Below are 20,249 nucleotides of genomic sequence, written 5' to 3'. Positions count from 1 at the left end.
AACTCTCTACAAGGTAACTTCTTCTAGTTGAACTCCCTACATGGTGGTTTCTTTGTAGCTGAACTCTCTACAAGGTGACTTCTTCTAGCTGATCTTTCTACAGGGTGATTTGTTTGTAGCTGAATTCTGCACAGGTGATTTGCTTGCTGCTGAGCTGTTTACAGAATGGTTTCTTTGTAGCTGAGCTCTCTACAAGGTAGTTTCTTCTAGCTGATGTCTCCACAAGGTCACTAGTTTGTAGTTGAACTTTCTACATGGTGGTTTCTTTGTAACTGAACTCTCTACAAGGTAACTTCTTCCAGCTGATCTTTCTACAGGGTGATTTGTTTGTGGCTGAACTCTCTACAAGGAAACTTCTTCTAGCTGATCTCTCTACAGGGAGATTGGTTTGTAGCTGAACTCTCTACAGGTGATTTGTTTGCTGCTGAACTCTCCACATGATGGTTTCTTTGTAGCTGAACTCTCTACAAGGTAACTTCTTCTAGCTGATCTCTCTATAGGGTGATTTGTTTGTAGCTGAATTCTGTACAGGTGATTTGTTTGCAGCTGAGCTCTTTACAGAATGGTTTCTATGTAGCTGAACTCTTTACAAGGTAATTTCTTCTAGCTGATGTCTCTACAGGGTCACTAGTTTGTAAATGAATTCTCTACATGGTGGTTTCTTTGTAACTGAACTCTCTACGAGGTAACTTCTTCTAGCTGATCTTTCTATAGAGTGATTTGTTTGTAGCTGAATTCTGTACAGGTGATTTGTTTGCAGCTGATCTCTTTACAGAATGGTTTCTATGTAGCTGAACTCTTTACAAGGTAACTTCTTCTAGCTGATGTCTCTACAGTGTCACTAGTTTGTAAATGAATTCTCTACATGGTGGTTTCTTTGTAACTGAACTCTCTACGAGGTAACTTCTTCTAGCTGATCTTTCTATGACTTGTTTGTAGTGGAATTCTGTACAGGTGATTTTTTTGCAGCTGAGCTCTTTACAGAATGGTTTCTTTGTAGTTGAACTCTTTACAAGGTAACTTCTTCTATCTGATGTCTCTACAGCGTCACTAGTTTGTAAACGAATTCTCTACATGGTGGTTTCTTTGTAACTGAACTCTCTACAAGGAAACTTCTCCTAGCTGATCTCTGTACAGGGAGATTTCTTTGTAGCTGAACTCTCTACAGGTGATTCGTTTGCAGCTGAACTCTCTACATGATGGTTTCTTTGTAGCTGAACTCTCTACAAGTTAACTTCTTCTAGCTGATCTCTCTACAGGGTGATTTGTTTGTAGCTGAACTCTCTACATTGTGGTTTCTTTGTAGCTGAACTCTACAAGGTGATTTCTTCTAGCTGTATTATCTCTTTCTATAGTTGCATGAATTCCCTACAAGGTAACTTCTTCTAGCTGATCTCTCTACAGGGTGTATTGTTTGTGGCTGATCTCTCTACAGGGTGACTTGTTTGTAGCTGATCTCTATACAGGTTACTTGTTTCTAGCTGATCTCTTGAATTCTCTTCGGGTGACTGCTCTATTAGGATAACTGCTCTATTAGGATGACTGCTCTATTAGAGTATCTCGATCTCGCACTTGCTGCACCAAGTTGGATTTCGTGTTATAACTCTGTGACTCTAAGTCTGATTCTTCTACACCATTGAAGAGCCTTTCTAAGATGATAACTCCATCTGTACAGCGATTTGCAAAGCATTACCCCAAGCGGTTTACCTGGTAGGCGTGGCAAGCAGTCATTTTTTTATTAGCTAATCTCGATTGCATAATTGTTACACACTGTTGATTTTTTCGTTGTATCTTCCTGGTTTTTAGCTCGATTTCTTTCAAACCACAAAAGGTTTGAGGTTCAATAGTTAACCTATTCACCCACCGAGTTTCAGCTTCTTCCCATACGCGGTTTACCCTGTAGGCGTGACAACATATTGGTGTTATTTTTCGTGAATAATCGCTCATAACTCTTTGCCTGTTTATTGTATTCCAACCAAAGTTGGTACAGAGATGCGCCTTTATACCCCCCTTCTGTGTGCCAAATTTCAAGGCGATCGGATATGGCGTTCGCATTTTATAGCAGTTTTTGTAAGTGTGCGAAAAGAGGAAGAAAAATTAGAAGGAGAAGAACAAGAAGAAGAAGAAAAAAACAAAGAAACTAAGCCAATTTTTGAAGTCGCATATCTCGGGAACGCTTGAAGCGATTTCGCTCAAATTTGGAATGTGGAGTGCTGAAGGTGGAGGGAGTGTCCACAGCAAAAATCGTCTTGTTTCATCAAAGCAGCACAGAGCTATGGAGGTGCGAAAAGTGCGTTTTCTTTCTTCCTGTCAATATACTCACGGGTGTTATGCGCCGGCTTCTTGGGCCGCACGACACACTACCGTGTGTCTTGATATATATTGTTAAAGTTGCAATAGGGCATGAAACATTTGTTTGAGTGCCAACTAGGAAGTTGTAATGCAACCAATTTACATGTGATACTGAACTTGCTTTAAAAATTGCCTTACAAAAAGGAATTTTAGTGCTTACCGTATGGAGTAATTATTGTATTACACAGATGAATAGCAATTTAAACATTGATGAGAGAAACATTGTTGATATCCTACATGACAGTCTTCATGATAAGCCACACAATAATAAAAAACGCAGTACCCAAAATGAAGTACGTTACAAGTTAATCATTGATCAGAGCAAAGATGAGTCAATTACGAGACTATTGTTCATGTTTGATATCCTAAAGCGTGAGAAAACACGTACGTATATGTGCAGCAATTTTCCTGGAGATAATCAACTGCAGAAGGTTAGCACTAAAAGAACAGTTTCCTGGTTATTTGCACATCATATTCTTTTAAAACAGATCAACACAATAGCTGCTATCAGGCACTCTGCCATTGAGGGTCACACAGTGATTATGGTTCAAACAGATGATATTCATGAAAGTTTCTATGATCTCTTTAACCAACACTTCCGTAGGATTGATGACCCTAAAGTTGGTCCTCGATACTTCACTAATATTGCTATTGGAGCTCACACCAAACCATCCAGAGTTCATCAAGATTTTCAGTGTATAGTAGTCATCAAGGAGTCAGAAATTAAGAACACTCCTGCTCCATTTTTGAACAGATTTGAGAAGTATTCCTTATCACACACAAATTTGTTAAAGTTAGTACTGAATGCTCTTCCACCTTGCTTAAAAATAGTTGTAAATAGTACTTGCAAAAAGGTTGGTGATACACAAAACATAAGTAAATTCTATATTAGTTTTTGTAATTGCAGGTTGAAAGCTTCTATTCATTATTTGAAGAAAATGCACTTTATGGTGCTGTAAAAGACACAGTTTGCTCACTTTTGCTTAGTATTCTGCCTAGACCAAGGTACAAGTATAAAGAGGCATTGCAGTCTAACACTGTGGATGACACTACAAAGTATTTATCTAAAAGAGCACAGCTTCTTTACTTCGTACAAAAATCTCTTCATGAAATGTATGGATTTTGTTATATGCAGGTACACAGAATATTACATATGTCAGTAATGATGATTTTAACAATTACCATGTTTTAATGTTAGGGCAATGCAGAGGAGATAGAGCATGATGCTTACAATATTGTTCAACTGTTAGCTAATGCAGGCCCAAAATTTAGTAATGTAGCAAAAACTCTAGATAGTTTTTCACTTAGTGAAATATCACAATGGGTTTCAGAAGCCATGAAGTTGATATATAAAGGAGCATCCCCACCAGACCTTGAATCTGATGACTGTGAAGAGTTTGAAATATTAGGAGCTAGTGATGGAGCATGTATGGTAACTGCCTTGATTGCACAATGGTTAGTGAGGTTTATGTGTAAGAAACTGATGCAGTTGATGACTCCAGAAGCAGCAATACTAAAGCGAAAGTATGTAAAGTGTTCATATGCATATATTATGTTATAGTTCTTGTTTAGGAGTATTCCTGTCTCTTATTTGGAAACCTATTTGAATTTCCAGAGTCATTTTAGCATAAATCAACTAATCGCAGAAAAGATTCAAATACTTAATGAATGGTAAATGAGAAATATATAAAGATATCTACTTACGTATGTGTATGATTGTTTTCTGTAGCAATGGAGATAAAATTGCCACAAAACTAATATGTTACACTCGGTCCAGTTCATTAGTTCATCACTTACCAACCGTGCATCCAAAGCCTACAGATTCTACTACACCTGAGGATCAGACAACTATACTATACATTGAAGCAGTGATATATCATAAGGTGTTTATTACAGTCTTTGAGTTGTTTGACTTACATGTATGTCTACATGAATGTATAGGCTGACCATGTGTTTCTCTGCAAGCTCTCAGGCATTTCTTCCCAAACATCTTTTATGCTCCAGTTGCAGTCTTTTAAAGATTCTTTACAACAAACAGTGTTTGTTTTGGTAAATAACTCATCTCTGTATCTGTGAAGTGTGCATAAATTTACGTATATTGTATGTTTCAGGTTGTCAACATGAAAGAGACTAATAGTCAGATTATAAATCATATTAGAATAATGATTGAAGAAGTAGATTTTTCTAATGGAAATTCTAAGGTATTCAATAATTAATGTGCCACGCTATTGTACACATCTTTACTACTAACACAAGGTACATATGTATACTTAAATAAGGAAGCAGATCGAGGGTAAACAGGTAAACTACTTCAAGAAATTAGTTGAAAACTGGTCTGTAGCTAGAGTAACCATCATAGGGGTGCCTTCTGGTGGTTTGAAAGAAATCAAGATTAAGACCATGAAGATATAATGCAAAAACCAATAGTACGTAACAAGCACATTGTTAATAAAAAGCATTTAGTTGCCATGCCTACTAGGCAAACTGCTTATACGAATGAGTTTAAAATTATAGGTGGATTAATCATCATAGAATAACCTTTCAGTGAATTAACCATAAAAACACTGAGTTATGCAACTAAATGTAACAAATGCTTGATTGAGATACTCTAATGGTGCAGTCACCCAATTAGAACATTCAGTAAGCAGCAAGTCATCCTTTAGAGAGTTCAGCTACCCTATACAATCAAATGACCATGTAGAGAGTTCAGCTACAAACAAGTCATCCTGTAAAGAGTTCAACTATGTTACAAGTCATCATGTAGAGAGTTCAACCACAAACAAGTCACTCTGTAGAGTGCTACAAGTAAGTCACCCTGTAGCAGACATGGGGCCAAGTACATGAGTACTTATACTTAAGTACAGATTTGAAAGTACTTGTACTTTACTTAAATACTTTCTTAATTTCTCCAATGTACTTGTACTTATACTCAAGTACTTTGCTAAGTACTTGAGTGTACTTGAGTACTTAAAGTACTTGTAAGTACTGCAAACATTGTACATAGTTTGTACACAGTGGGTGTACAATGAGAATATCAAAATTGTATGAAGGTGCAGTTTACAACTTCTTGCGATTCTTCTACTGCCTTCCCCAACCTTACTGTGTATCATGTTGCCACGATTAACGATGTCGCCAATGCTGTTGTTCAAGTCAGTGCGTTTTAAAGTTTAAGAGAGAGAATAGTTGACAAAAACCAACCCCCCTAGGCACACTTACATACTACAATACACTGAATACAACATATATTTTACTACAGCAAAATGTACTTGTACTTTACTTAAGTACTCTCTTGATTGCTGCTGGAGTACTTGTACTTCTACTTGGAAAATTCAAAAGTACTTGTACTTTACTTAAGTACTTTTAAATGTACTTGGCCCCATGTCTGCCCTGTAGACAGTGCAGCCACAACAAGTCACCCTGTAGAGAGTTCACCTACAAAAATTAGAGATCAGCTACAATCAACTCGCCATGTAGAGAGTTCAACCACAAAAGTCACCCGGTAAAAATTCAGCTACGAACAAGTCACCATGCAGAGCTACAATCAAGTCACCATGTAGAGTTCAGCTACAAAAAATTCACACTGTAGAGAGATCAGCTACAATCAAGTCACCATGTGGAGAGTCCAGCCACAAACAAGTCACCCTGTAGACAGATCAGCTACGTACAATTTATTCACAATGTAGAGAGTTCAGCTACAAACAAGTCACCCTGTACAAATTTCAGCTACGAACAAGTCACCTCGTAGAGAGATCGGCTATAATCAAGTCATCATATAGTGAGTTTAGCTACAATCAAGTCATCATGTAGAGAGTTCAGCCACAAGTTACCCTGTAAAGGGTTCAGCTATGTACGTTACAAGTCACCCTATAGAGAGTTGCAACACAATGTATGTATGTACATACAAAAAACTGTTTAAAAGTACACACATAGTCAAATGCATATGACAAATTCTTTATCTTCTTCCTGTAGTAAAGGAAAAGACGAGGTAAAAAGGAAGTTTCAAAGCTCTATGCAATTGCAAAAAGAAGTGATATCTAAACCAAAACAGCCAAGGTGTGAAAAAAAGTGTAACCCAAAAAACGCCAGAGTGAAAAAAGATGTAAAGTCAAAGGTGGCAACCAAGAAATGACTCCAATGATGTAATGCCTATCATTTTTAGTGATCATAGGCGTTGACATCATTGCGGCCATTTCTTGGTTGCCATCTTTGATTTCGCATCTTTTTTCACTTGGTTTTTTTGTGGGTTGCACCCTGTTTTCACAGGTTGGCTGTTTTGGTTTAGAGTACTATAAATATTTGTAATATGCTTGTTTATTCTAATTGTTATATGATAGTTATATCTAATCAAAAACAGCCAAGCTGTAAAAAAAGGTGCGGCCCCCAAAAAGGCCATGGTGAAAAAAGATGTGAAATCCAAGGTAGCGGCCAAGAAATGGCTGTGATGGTAGGTTAATGGTTACATTTTAATAACGACAATTCAGGTGAATTTTGTGCCACTTGGTCTTGGCACCAAATTCACCTGAATTGTCGTTATTAAAATGTAACCATTAACCTACCATCACAGCCATTTCTTGGCCGCCACCTTGGATTTCACATCTTTTTTCACCATGGCCTTTTTGGGGGCCGCGCCTTTTTTTACAGCTTGGCTGTTTTTGATTAGATATCACTTCTTTTTGTATTTGTATACTGCAAAGCCGGCCTATGGCTGGCTTTGGGGCTTTCTTAACCCATGTGTTTTTTTCTTTACTACTGGAAGAAGAAAAGAACTTAAAGAAGAATTTTAGTACTTCAATTATTTTTGATTTTATTAGTAATTATACAAATTATATACATATATTTATTACATGCCCATTATTCCCCACAGGATATTTTTTTGCAGCTGATCTCTCTACTGGGTGACTTGAAATGTAGCTGAACTATATACAGGATGGTTTCTTTGTAGCTGAACTCTCTACAAGGTAACCTCTTCTAGCTGGTCTCTCTACACGGAATTTTTTTTCTAGCTGAATTCTCTACAGGTGATTTGTTTGCAGCTAAACTCTCTACATGGTGGTGTCTTTGTAGCCGAACTCTCTACATGATGGTTTCTTTGTAGCTGAACTCTCTATAAGGTGACTTCGTCTAGCTGAACTCTCTACAGGGTGATTCTTTTGTAGCTGAACTCTCTGCAGGGTGATTTGTTTGCAGCTGAACTCTCTACATGATGGTTTCTTTGTAGCTGAACTCTCTACAAGGTGACTTTGTCCAGCTGATCTCTCTACAGGGTGATTTGTTTCTAGCTGAACTCTTTACAGGTGATTTGTTTGCAGCTAAACTCTCTACATGATGGTTTCTTTGTAGCTGAACTCTCTACAAGGTAACTTCTTCTCTACAGGGTGATTTGTTGTAGTTGAATTCTCTACAATGTGGTTTGTATGAGGCTGAACTCTCTACATGGCGGTTTCTTTGTAGCTGAACTCTCTACAGAGTGATTTGTTTGCAGCTGAACTCTCTACATGATGGTTTCTTTGTAACTGAACACTCTACAAGGTGACTTCTTATAGCTGATCTTTCTACAGGGTGAATTGTTGTAGCTGAACTATTTACAAGGTAACTTCTTCTAGCTGATCTCTATACAGGGTGATTTGTTTGTAGTTGAATTCTGTACAGGTGGTTTCTTTGTAGCTGAACTCTGTACATGATGGTTTCTTTGTAGCTGAACTCTTTACAAGGTGACTTCTTCTAGCTGAACTCTCTACGGGGTAATTTCTTTGTAGCTGAACTCTCTATATGATGGTTTCTTTGTAACTGAACTCTCTACAAGGTAACTTCTTCTAGCTGATCTTTCTACTGGGTGATTTGTTTGCAGCTGAACTCTCTACATGGTGGTTTCTTTGTTGCTGAACTCTCTACAAGGTGAATTCTTCTACCTGATCTCTCTAAAGGGTGATTTGTTTGTAACTGAACTCTGTACAAGTGTGTTTTTGTGGGTTGATTTGTTTGTAGCTGAACTCACTAAAGGGTGATTTGCTTGTAGCTGAACTCCTTGCATTGTATCTAGTTTCTAGCTGATCTCTCTACAAGGTGATTTGTTTGTAGCTGATCTCTCTACAAGTTGATTGTGTGTAGCTGATCTCTCTGCAGGTTGGTTAATTTGCAGCCGATCTCTCTACAAGGTAATTTGTTTGTAGCTGAACTGTCTATAAAGTGGTTTATTTGTAGCTGATCTCTCTGCAGGTTGATTTGTTTTAGCTGAACTCTCTACACGGTGATTTGCTTGTAGCTGAACTCCTTACATTGTATCTAGTTTCTAGCTGATCTCTCTACAGGGTGATTTGTTTGTAGCTGATCTCTCTACAAGTTGATTTGTGTGTAGCTGATCTTTCTACTGGTTAATTTGTTTGTAGCCGATCTATCTACAGGGTAATTTGTTTGTAGCTGAACTCTGTACAAGGTGCTTTTTTGTAGGTGATTTCACTGCAGGTTGATTTGTTTGTAGCTGAACTCACTAAAGGGTGATTTGCTTGTAGCTGAACTCCTTACATTGCGTCTAGTTTCTAACTGATCTCTCTACAGGGTGATTTGTTTGTAGCTGAACTCTCTATAAGGTGATTTGTTTGCAGCTGAACTCTCTACATTGTGGTTTCTTTGTTGCTGAACTCTCTACAGGGTGTTTTGCTTGTAGCTGAACTCTCTACAGGGTTATTTGTTTCTAGCTTATCTCTCTACAGGTTGATTTGTGTGTAACTGATCTCTCTACAAGCTGATTTGTTTGTAGCTGAATTCTCTGCAAAGTGTTTTGTTTGTAGCTGACCTCTCTTCAGGGTGATTTGTTTCTAGCTGATCTCTCTACAGGGTGATTTTTTTGTAGCTGACATCTCTTCAGGGTGATTTGTTTCTAGCTGATCTCTCTACAGGGGGATTTTTTGTAGCTGACCTCTCTTCAGGGTGATTTTTTTCTAGCTGATTGCTCTGCAGGTTGATTTGCTTGTAGATGAACTCTCTACAGGGTAACTTGCTTGTAGCTGAACTCCTTACTTTGTGTCTAGTTTTTGTAGCTGATCTCTCTACAGGGTGATTTGTTTGTAGCTGAACTCCTTACATTGTGTGTAGTTTCTAGCTGATCTCTCTACAGGGTGATTTGTTTGTAGCTGATCTCTATACAAGTTGATTTGTGTGTAGCTGATCTCTTTGCAGGGTGATTTGTTTGTAGCCGATCTCTCTACAAGGTAATTTGTTTGTAGCTGAACTATCTATAAGGTGATTTATATGTAGCTAATCTCTCTGCAGATTGATTTGTTTTAGCTGAACTCTGATTTGTTTTTAGCTTATCTCTGTACAGGTTGATTTGTGTGTAACTGATCTCTCTACAAGCTGATTTGTTTGTAGCTGATCACTCTGCAGGTTGATTTGTTTCTAGATGATCTCTCTATAGGTCGATTTGTTTGTTGCTGATTGCTCTAAAGGTTGATTTGTTTGTAGCTGAACTCTCTGCAAAGTGTTTTGTTTGTAGTTGATCTCTCTACAAGGTGATTTTTTGTAGCTGACCTCTCTTCAGGGTGATTTGTTTCTAGCTGATACCTCTACAGGGTGATTGTTTGTAGCTGACGTCTCTTCAGGGTGATTTGTTTCTAGCTGATCGCTCTACAGGTTGGTTTGTTTGTAGCTGAACTCTCTACACGGTGATTTGCTTGTAGCTGAACTCCTTACATTGTGTCTAGTTTCTAGCTGATCTCTCTACAGGGTGATTTGTTTGTAGTTGATCTCTCTACAAGTTGATTTGTGTGTAGCTGATCTCTCTGCAGGTTGATTTGTTTGTAGCCGATCTCTCTATAGGGTAATTTGTTTGTAGCTGAACTCTCTATAAGGTGATTTGTTTGTAGTTGATCTCTCTGCAGGTTGATTTGTTTTAGCTGAACTCTCTACAGGCTGATTTGTTTGTAGCCGATCTCTCTACAGGGTAATTTGTTTGTAGCTGAACTCTCTACAAGTTGATTTGTGTGTAGCTGATCTCTCTGCAGGTTGATTTGTTTGTAGTCTCTCTACAGGGCAATTTGTTTGTAGCTGATCTCTCTACAGGGTGATTTTTTTGTAGCTGACCTCTCTTCAGGGTGATTTGTTTCTAACTGATCTCTCTACAGGGTGATTTGTTTGTAGCTGATCTCTCTACAAGTTGAATTGTGTGTAGCTGATCTCTCTGCAGGTTGATTTGTTTGTAGCCGATCTCTCTACAAGGTAATTTGTTTGTAGCTGAACTGTCTATAAGGTGATTTGTTTGTAGCTGATCTCTCTGCAGGTTGATTTGTTTTAGCTGAACTCTCTACAGGGTGATTTGTTTGTAGCTGAACTCCTTACATTGTGTGTAGTTTCTAGCTGATCTCTCTACAGGGTGATTTGTTTGTAGCTGATCTCTCTAGAAGTTGATTTGTGTGTAGCTGATCTCTCTGCAGGTTGATTTGTTTGTAGCCGATCTCTCTACAGGTAATCTGTTTGTAGCTGAACTCTCTATAAGGTGATTTGTTTGTAGCTGATCTCTCTGCAGGTTGATTGCTTTTAGCTGAACTCCTTACATTGTGTCTAGTTTCTAGCTGATGTCTCTACAGGGTGATTTTTTGTAGCTGAACTCTCTTCTGGGTGATTTGTTTCTAGCTGATCTCTCTACAGGTAGATTTGTGTTGATTTGTTCATTGCTGATCGCTCTAAAGGTTGACTTGTTGCAGCTGAACACCCTGCAAAGTGTTTTGTTTGTAGCTGATCACTCTAAAGGGTAATTTGTTTGTAGCTGAACTCTCTCCACAGTGACTTGTGTGTAGCTGAATTCTGTGTAACTGAATTCTCTAGAGAGTGACTTAATTGTAGCTGAATTCTCTACACAGTGCATGGCTTGTTTATAGGCTATTATAGCTGAACTTTCTTCAGTGTGACTTGTAATGTTCTGAATCTCTATAGTGATGTATTTGCTTAACTCTCCACATGGTGACTGTCTTCTTGCTGAACTGTCTATAAGGTTAACTGTTTGCAGCTGAACTCCCTACAGAATAACTTGTGATGTAATAAAATTCTATAATGGACTAAATAAATTAGCCGAATGCTCTATTAGGGTGACTGTTCTATTAGAGTATCTCGATCTCGCATTTGCTACACGGAGTTGGCTTTCGAATCATAACTCAGTGGTTTGTAATCCGATTCTTCTGTACTACTGCAAAGACTTTCTATGAAGATTATTCCAGCTATACACCGATTTTCAGCTCATTGCTCTAAGCGGTTTGCCTAGTAGGCGTGAAAACTAATTCTTTTTTTCTTCATAAAAATCGATCGCGTAATTGTGACACAGGTTGGGTTTTGTGTCATATCTCCGTGGTCTTTATCTCGATTCCTTTCAAACCACCAAAAGGCACTCCTACGATGGTTACTCCATCTACATAGCAATTTTCAACTCATTCCATGAAGCGGTTTACCCTGTAGGCGTGACAACAAATCGATCTTGTTTTACGCGAATAATCGGTCATAACTCCTGAACCATTCATCGGATTTGTACCAAATTTGATGCTAGGATTCGCCTTTGGACTCCCTTTCTGTGTGCCAAATTTCAAGGCGATCGGAGCACGCGTTTGCTTGTTATAGCAATTTTTGCAAGTGTGCGAAAAGACGAAGAAGAAGAAGAAGGAAAAAAAAACGAAGAAAAAAAAACGAAACTTTGGCAGCTCGTATTATGGAAATGGCTGGAGCGATTTCCTTCAAATTTGGAATGTAGACTCCCTTGGCTGGCGTGCAACTGTGTAGCAAATTTGGTTCCAATCAGATAAGTGATCACCGAGATACAAAGGTGTGAAAATGACGTTTTCGTTCTTCCTGTCAATATACTCACGGGTGTGGCGCGCCGGCTTCTTGGGCCGCACGACACACTACCGTGTGTCTTGATGGGTATAATGTAGAGTCTACAGATTTTATAGACAAAAAGGACAGGGACTGTAGCGCACAACCACAACAAGTGTGCTACTAAAGGCCTGAGTGTTTATAAATTCTATAGAGTAGTTCTACATTGTAACTTATTAATTGCTTTAGACTATATTTACACTATGTCTATACCTCTTTCATGCTACCTTTTGCAGTAGCACATTGACAAGCAACTGAAACTCACAGCATCATAGCAATTTTGCATACTTGCTTGACACATTTAAGCACCATTGCCCATAAGGAATGCATACTCATTGGTAAAACCTCCCAGCCATCGTGCTTTGCACATTTGTTATATGATGCCTGAAGACATGGATGTACATATTAGAAACAAGAACGAGTGTACGAGATTTACATATCATTTATGACATAGCCTAAATAGAATCTAATAACTGTTTATATACTTTAGCTTTTAGTGATTTATAAAGCTACTTCATAAATATACATACATTTGTGTACTTGAGCTACATATATATATTAATACCATACCTGTTTCACTGCCCATACAATAGTCTCAATAGTAGCAGTGAAATTTATCCCGTATTTCACTGACAGCAGTGAAAAGGTTGTAATTGCAAATTCATTGGCTAGAATTTATGTTAACAATGTAGCGCCAATTAGTGTCGACGCGTGTTTAGTACATAGTGACAAATTGCGTACATGGCAACGCTAATGCACAGCATGCGTATATGCAGCGAGTATGGTATTAACTGGGAATAGCATGGGTAGCAGTGAAATTTGGGATAAATACCACTCTTGTTGTATTGGAAATGGTAAATTTCCAATACAACACTCGTGATATTTATCCCAAATTTCACTGCTACCCATGCTATTACTAGTACATATATATATATATTAATCCAACAACTGAATGTGTTACTGTATAATACTCTCAATCGCAGCTTGATGTATTATTTTGAAATACGTCAAGCGATTAGCCAATAGAATTAGTATTACACTTGTTTGTCAAGGTTCCTTAACAAAAACCTGTAATACTAATTTGATTGGCTAAAATAGTGTGGTGTGTTTCTATTAGAAGTAGATGTCCGACTTGGCAACTAGTGTTACCATAGTGATAGATGCCCCATGGCATAGCAACAATATGGTTGCTTGGCTGCTAAGTAACCATTGCTAGGGTAAACGTCACTTTGAGACCATAGCAACGGTTGCTAGGCAATGGTTGCTAAGTGTGACTGGTCATTTGCAGTGGTTATTTTTAGAATTTCTGTTGCCTAGTAACAATTGCTATGGTTGTCGGATTAATTTGCAATATGACGGATGGCTGTGGTATTCAGGATTAATAGTTCTCGCATTGTAAACAGGAAGGAAATAGTGCTCGGCTTCGCCTCGCACTATTTTACTCCTTCCTGTTTACAATGCTTGCACTATTAATCCCGAATACCACAGCCATCCATCCTATTACATATACATAATATATATATATATATATACAATATTGCATATGTTTATATTACAGAAACTCTTTGTTCTTCTATTGCACTTTCCTCCAACAATGTTCTATGAGCCATGCTATCCAGCACTATTCCTGTATGGTTGGGATTACTACTACCTGGATACTATAAGTCATTCTGATCTCAAGGATGAACAGCCTAAGGAGGTGTCTGTTGTAAACATCAGGTAAAGCATTCAAATTAAAAACTTGTTGTGTGATCAACATATGAATACGTAGTATGTTGATTTATAGTAATTATTGGAACTATTTGACAGGGAATGGTTTACACAGTCTTGTTTATCTGCACAAGAAACGTCTCTTTCACCCATAATGAATGATTCAATGGGCAAGAAACTCCTTCAGTTGTTAAAGAAATCAGCAAGTATTCAGGTTATTGCATCCAGGTACTGTCAACACATATGCATATCAAATGTTACCAAGCTTTATGCACAGTGGTATAAGTTGCACTATATGTAGTAGTTCATTGCAAAACATGTTTATTACATAGCTGGAACAGTGAAACTACGTACATACCAAATAATATTATATACCATACAATATGTGACCTGCTGAGCAATAACCGGCCGTTTTCACCCTTTCCTTGTATTCTATTTTATTGCTTCTCTGTTGTCTATAGTAACAAATGAGTGGACAGCCAAAGTTTCAGCCTTTTGTGATGAATAGTCTTGGAGTTATAGCGCTAGACAGTTGGAACAGGAATTATACAACAACAATACAGCAAATAAAATACAGGTGCTTATTTAATTGATCATAACTCATGACTGAAACAAGCTATGAAGGTGTGGTTTGGTTCAATCTGTTCACCATGAACTGGCACATCAATCAAGGTATAGTAGTTTCCATTTACATCTCCATGTGGACAAAGAAGAAGACATTTCAATAATTAAATAATGATGGTAAACTTTATTTCTACCGCATCATAAATATGCACCTGTAACTCACATATGCTGTATAACCACGAAACAAGGATTTATCTTACTCCTAATGAACAGGAGAATCTGGTGGTGTATTATGTATTATTGATTTCAGCTTTGTGTTTCAGTACATACCGAAATGTGCGTAGAATTTTTAGTTAGCACAAGTATAGTTTATTTCCAACATTTCTTTATACACTTATTGCTACCTTAAATACCTGTTTGACTACAGAGGCTTGGAGGGCCAGTCACCTTAGGGTTTCCTAGTTTGAAGCCACAGGAATATACTGGGCCAATGGATCTATTGGGAACCCTGTAATGTAATGCCCAAAGCTATTCTCCAAGTGGAAAATAGTTAACCAGTGTCTCCAACCTGAGACCCTACAACACATGTGTTGGTTAAATAGCAAAGTACACACTGATATGCATGAACCCACTTATAGCTAAATGCTGGGCATGACTATGTGTCCATCTCTGAAGGGGTTGGATGAAGGGGTGGGAGTTGATCTATCTCTTGCAGATAAACACTTCTGACCAGTCAGCAGCTGTCTTCACACTATTATTATTTTTGCATGCACACATGGTTGATTACTTGACACACCTTCCAAGTGACCGCTTCTCCATTAACTCTCCGTTTAATGCTTCTGCTATAGTCTAACTATGTGACCACCAAAATAACACTTATGACCATCTGTTGATGGTGTTTGTTTTGGTAGGTGTGCAGGGTTCCATGATTGCTGATGGCACTAATCACAGTTGCCATCCAGTACTTTATCCAACATTTCTTTATACACTTACCACTACCTTAAATACGTGTTTGACTACAGAGGTTTGGAGGGCCAGTCACCTTAGGGTTTCCTAGTTTGAAGCCACAGGAATATACTGGGCCGCAAAAAGGTGATAACCTTTCCCTCCAAGCCACACAATTTAATAGAGATTAATTACACCAATCATGTGCATACAGAATGGTGTAAGGAATATATTTTCCTGTTGTACACCACTATGTTTGTTAGTGTATACAGAAGTATAATAATTATAAATAAAATAAAACGTATTCATGTGTGTGTGAGCGTGCGCGTGTGTGTGTTTATGCGGAAGCTACTGCATGATCTGAAGAATAGGAAACAAGTGTACGTGACAGTTTTGCTAAGGACTCCAGCAGTTTGCGAAGGTAAGCTGATAAGCCCCACTCTTCAATCTCCCCATCATCTTTATGTCAGTGTCTGTTATGCCTGCCTCTTTTGTTGATGTTGCTGCTCCAATACAGAAGCTGTGTGTGGGTTGTTTCTTCATGTAAAACTCATGAAATATGAATTATATATTTATATACTGTATTTATAATTACAAGTGTACTGATACAAATCTGTACAGCATGTGGTACTAATAGTAGAGGTTATAGTAGTTGTGTGCTTGCAGTGATTGTACTGGTTGTAGTGGTTTTGTAGTAGTTGTAGTGGTTGTAGTAGTCGCAGTGGTTGTAGTAGTAGTTGTAGTGGTTGTAGTAGTTGTAGTGGTTGTAGTATAGCTGTAGCAGTTGTACTGGTTGTAATGGTTACAGTGGTTGTAGAAGTTGTAGTGGTTGCAGTGGTTGTACTGGTTGTAGTAGTGGTAGTGTTGTAGTAGTTGTAGTGGTTGCAGTGGTTGTAATAGTTGAACTGGTTGTAGTAGTTGTACGTAGTGGTTGCAGTGATTGTACTGGTTGTAGTAGTTGCAGTGGTTGTAGTAGTTGTAGTAGTTGCAGTGGTTGTAGTAGTTTTAGTGGTTGTAGTAGTTGTGGTATAGTTGTAGTGGTTGTAGAAGTTGCAGTGGTTGTAGTGGTTGCAGTGGTTGTAGTACTTGTCGTATAGTTGTAGTGGTTGTAGTAGTTGTAGTGGTTGCAGTGGTTGTAGTAGTTGCAATGGTTGTAGTAGTTGTACTGGTTGCAGTGGTTATGGTGGTTGCAGTGGTTGTACTGGTTGTATCAGTTGCACTGGTTGTAGTAGTTGCAGTGGTTGTAGTGGTTGCACTGGTTGTAGTAGTTGTGGTGGTTGCACTGGTTGTAGTAGTTGTGGTGGTTGCAGTGGTTTTACTGGTCGAAGTGGTTGCACTGGTTGTAGTGGTAGTAGTAGTAGTTGCAATAGTTGTATAGTTGTAGTCATTGTAGTAGTTGTGGTTGTTGCAATGGCTGTAGTAGTTGTAGTGGTTGCAATAGTTGTAGTGGTTGTGCAAGATGGGATACACAATGTCTGGTATTTCACAAGGCCTGTGCTGTGTTTTTGCATTACACTCTGGTATACAGCCATACGTTTTTCTTTGAGCAGGCTGTAGGACCAGGTGTCCTACAGACCTTCAGCACTTGTGCTGTAAAGCATTAATAAAAAATAAAATAAAAAGTAAGTTGAATTATTGCTCCTGGACAGCACAAAAAAAGCACTAAAGCTGCTGCTTAAGGCATCTTGTGAACATGTTGTGCGCCAAGCCACTGCATGGCAAGTTTTTGACTTGAAGTTGCTCAAAACATGTATTAAAGTTTTTAATGGTTGGGAGCTCTCTCCACAATGAATCCAAAAGCGCTCTCCTGGCTGTGCATGTAGGGAATGTCTAAGATAATGAAATACACAGTTCTGTCTGCAACAAGTTGATTTTGCCATGCAAAAGGAAGAGACACCCCCCCTGGCTGGCTGTGAAGCATTAGCTTCTACCAATTGTCTTCATCAGCACAATAATTATAGTTGTCACAGGTGATGCACTCGCACCCTCTAAGTTACCTTGAATATTCCCTAAGTGCTACCAGCTGGATGATCATCAACCACTGTCAGTTGCAGAAAACCATGAGGTCAAACTGTTGTGGGATTTTGGGATGATTATACTGACCTCACAGTTTGTCACAGCAGACTGGATGCTGCTTTGTTTTGAAGGAGGACCAGAGGAATTTTATTTCTGGAGATTTCTTGCCCTGTAGATGTGAATACATGCTGGATAAGGAACAAAAACGGTATCTAAGTTTCAGGTTCTGGCTAAGGAAGTGTTTGCCAGCTACTAGCAATCTGTGGATATTATTCCTATTGTTTTGGGGTATTCTGGTGTAGTATCATGCCATTAACCCAGACACTTGAAGAAGCTGCCATGTTTTTTGAGCATCTCTATAATCAATTTTGCAGCAAGCTGCCATCAGAGACAATTTCCATAAAACTTAATATTGGTTTTACTAAGCTGCCTGTATTCCACTTATTTTATACAACAGTATGTACAGGTGTATCACTTCAATAAATTTAATTCCCATTTCAACAGTCCAAACTAGTGAGCCAGCATTGAAACTGAGGGGTCCACAACTCCTTTAAAATCTCTCATAAAGACTCTGAAATTGTTTTGAAATTTCAAATCATAGCTCATTTAGAAATTTGAAACGTTGTAAAATTTCATATAATTTTATGTTTATGTCCATGTATGCAGCATAAAGTGACTGTGTTCGGTGGAAACCACAAAATGCTATGCAGCAAACAGCCCAAAGCATAATACTGTTGTAAGCCATTGGTGCATCCGAGAGAACTGAGTAGATGCGCTCCATTATTTTGACTAATGGGGAGACAAATGCGCTTTGGAAGTCTTTCTGATTGATCCTTCTTTATCCCACGTAAGACTTGTTCTAGTCCTGGTGTAAGTGCCCTGCTGTAAGCTGCATGACATCCAGCAGTCACGTGCAAATTCCGTACTGCAGAAAGGTAAGCCTTAATTGTACTATAAGTCAGTCCAGCAGATGCCAGGTGTGCTGAAAACAGCAGCAAAACATGTTCAGAAGTACGGGTATGAGTTTGATGTGACTGAAAGCAGAAATCTAAGTAGCATTGTTGACCAACAATGTAAGTTTTATTAGTGGATAATGCTAGACCCTTTGTGTAATAGTAGTGAACAGCTGTCTGAAGTCTGGCAAGGTCCAATCTAGACTGTCCAGTGCTAATAGTCTCCTCACAGGAGTCGGGATTAGAGTGGGTATAGGAGCAACCTGTAGGTTAAGAATAAAGAACGAGTGAAGGTTATTTCTTGACAAATAATCAGCTGAACAACTTACAACTCCTGCAAATGTCTACATTTATATCAACATCAAAATAGGCTGCAAAAAACCAAAGGCAACGAAGCATGTGCATGATTAAAGGCTGCTTGGAAGATGGTTTGTTAATAGCAAATACAACACTGGAATTGTCACATTAAAATAAGACCCTCTTTCCAGAGAGCTGTGAGCCCTAGAGTGCACAACTCAAGAGAATTCACAGCGAAATTGCATCAAAATAACGGGCAGTATTGTGGACAATATTAGACCCGCTTACCTCGCTGTCTCTGAGATAGACTGCCTTAAGTGTAGTTGGTAACACCAGCACCGTTTGCCTCAGTAATGGGACTAAAAATACACTGACCAGCAGTTTCACTGGCAGTAATACATTGCCTTCCTGCAGTTTCTTCGAAGTGTCACTGGACGTTTGTCTCCGTCTGCCCATTAAAATCGGTAGAATCCTAGCTTGCAAAGCTCCGTATTCGATCTTTCGTTTATGGCTTGTGTAGTATTTAGAAATACAACGAATGTGATTCACTTAAAATAAATTGTAAAAGAGTGAATGTGATTTGGAGAGAAGTTAGCAGTCTTTGTCGCCGTATCGACACTTCTCTGAGTACTCATCCAGCTAAAAATACAGTCAGCATAATACTGAGAACAGTAGAAGAGAAAACTAATACCTTTCACATGTGTCACAATCCCTGCTTGTTGTGTAGAGATGTTTGACTCTTCTGGTGAATGATCAACTAAGAAAAAATATGGTAGTATAGTACACCTGACCCTTACACAATAATTACCTTCATGTCAGTTGGGGCTATACAGGGATTGCTCTATAAAAATAGGAAGGCATAAAAAGTAAAGTATTTTCATAGCTAAATGTAAACACTTACACTACACAACACACACACAGTACTGCACAGAGCAATCAAAGCCTTTGGCAGCTGTGCAAAACACACCTAATACACCTAATACCCTCCAGCAAACTCAAGAGGACTGTACTAGAGGTTGGAAAACCTGCAGTCCCAAAACTGCTTTGTGAAAGGATGATTCCCCAGGTCAGTAGGTCAACATTGTACAGCGCAAAATTTTCTTCCCTGGTAAGGAAACAACAACAGCTATATATTGTGCATCAGTGACTGGGATCTGTGAGTATCAGGTTGATGATCTACCACTCTGTTTTGTTATGATGCTGCTACACACATGCACACACACACACTATATACACAATACAAAACAAAGAATACATAATGGTCTTGATTGTGACATTTATAAAGCACAACAAAAATAATCGTCTGGTAACAAATAAAGGCCCGGGCTGTTGTTCGAGTCTCATGGTTGTGAGTTCAATGTTGACCATCTTACTGCAGTCATAGCTGTCACTTCTTCAAACTGATTGTCATCTAGAGCTTGTACACAAGAGTCACAGAGAGACGCACAGCTGCCATAAGAATAGTCATGTCTAGCCAGACAATCAGCAATAAAAGTGTTGTGTGCTACTCAGGTGCTAAGAGTCAGCACTTACTAATCCGTCTGGGACATGACTACT

At 38.6% G+C, this 20,249-nt stretch overlaps 1 protein-coding gene across 1 annotated transcript in view; it reads left to right on the top strand.

Annotated features, from left to right (window-relative positions):
• Nucleotides 1-20,249, top strand: part of LOC136264793 (uncharacterized) — a 306,221-nt gene that overhangs the window by 169,887 nt on the left and 116,085 nt on the right. Inside the window, exons 34-43 of the mRNA XM_066059562.1 lie at nt 2,541-2,783; nt 2,841-3,206; nt 3,260-3,487; nt 3,551-3,876; nt 3,925-4,023; nt 4,082-4,235; nt 4,294-4,401; nt 4,464-4,553; nt 13,766-13,926; nt 14,017-14,145. Of these exons, the coding sequence (XP_065915634.1) occupies nt 2,541-2,783; nt 2,841-3,206; nt 3,260-3,487; nt 3,551-3,876; nt 3,925-4,023; nt 4,082-4,235; nt 4,294-4,401; nt 4,464-4,553; nt 13,766-13,926; nt 14,017-14,145 (1,904 nt within the window). The remainder of the gene's footprint in view (nt 1-2,540; nt 2,784-2,840; nt 3,207-3,259; nt 3,488-3,550; nt 3,877-3,924; nt 4,024-4,081; nt 4,236-4,293; nt 4,402-4,463; nt 4,554-13,765; nt 13,927-14,016; nt 14,146-20,249) is intronic.

The sequence above is a fragment of the Dysidea avara genome, chromosome 8, assembly GCF_963678975.1.
Source record: "Dysidea avara chromosome 8, odDysAvar1.4, whole genome shotgun sequence".
NCBI classification, from domain to species: domain Eukaryota; kingdom Metazoa; phylum Porifera; class Demospongiae; order Dictyoceratida; family Dysideidae; genus Dysidea; species Dysidea avara.
This window is presented reverse-complemented; position numbering and strand designations above follow the sequence as displayed.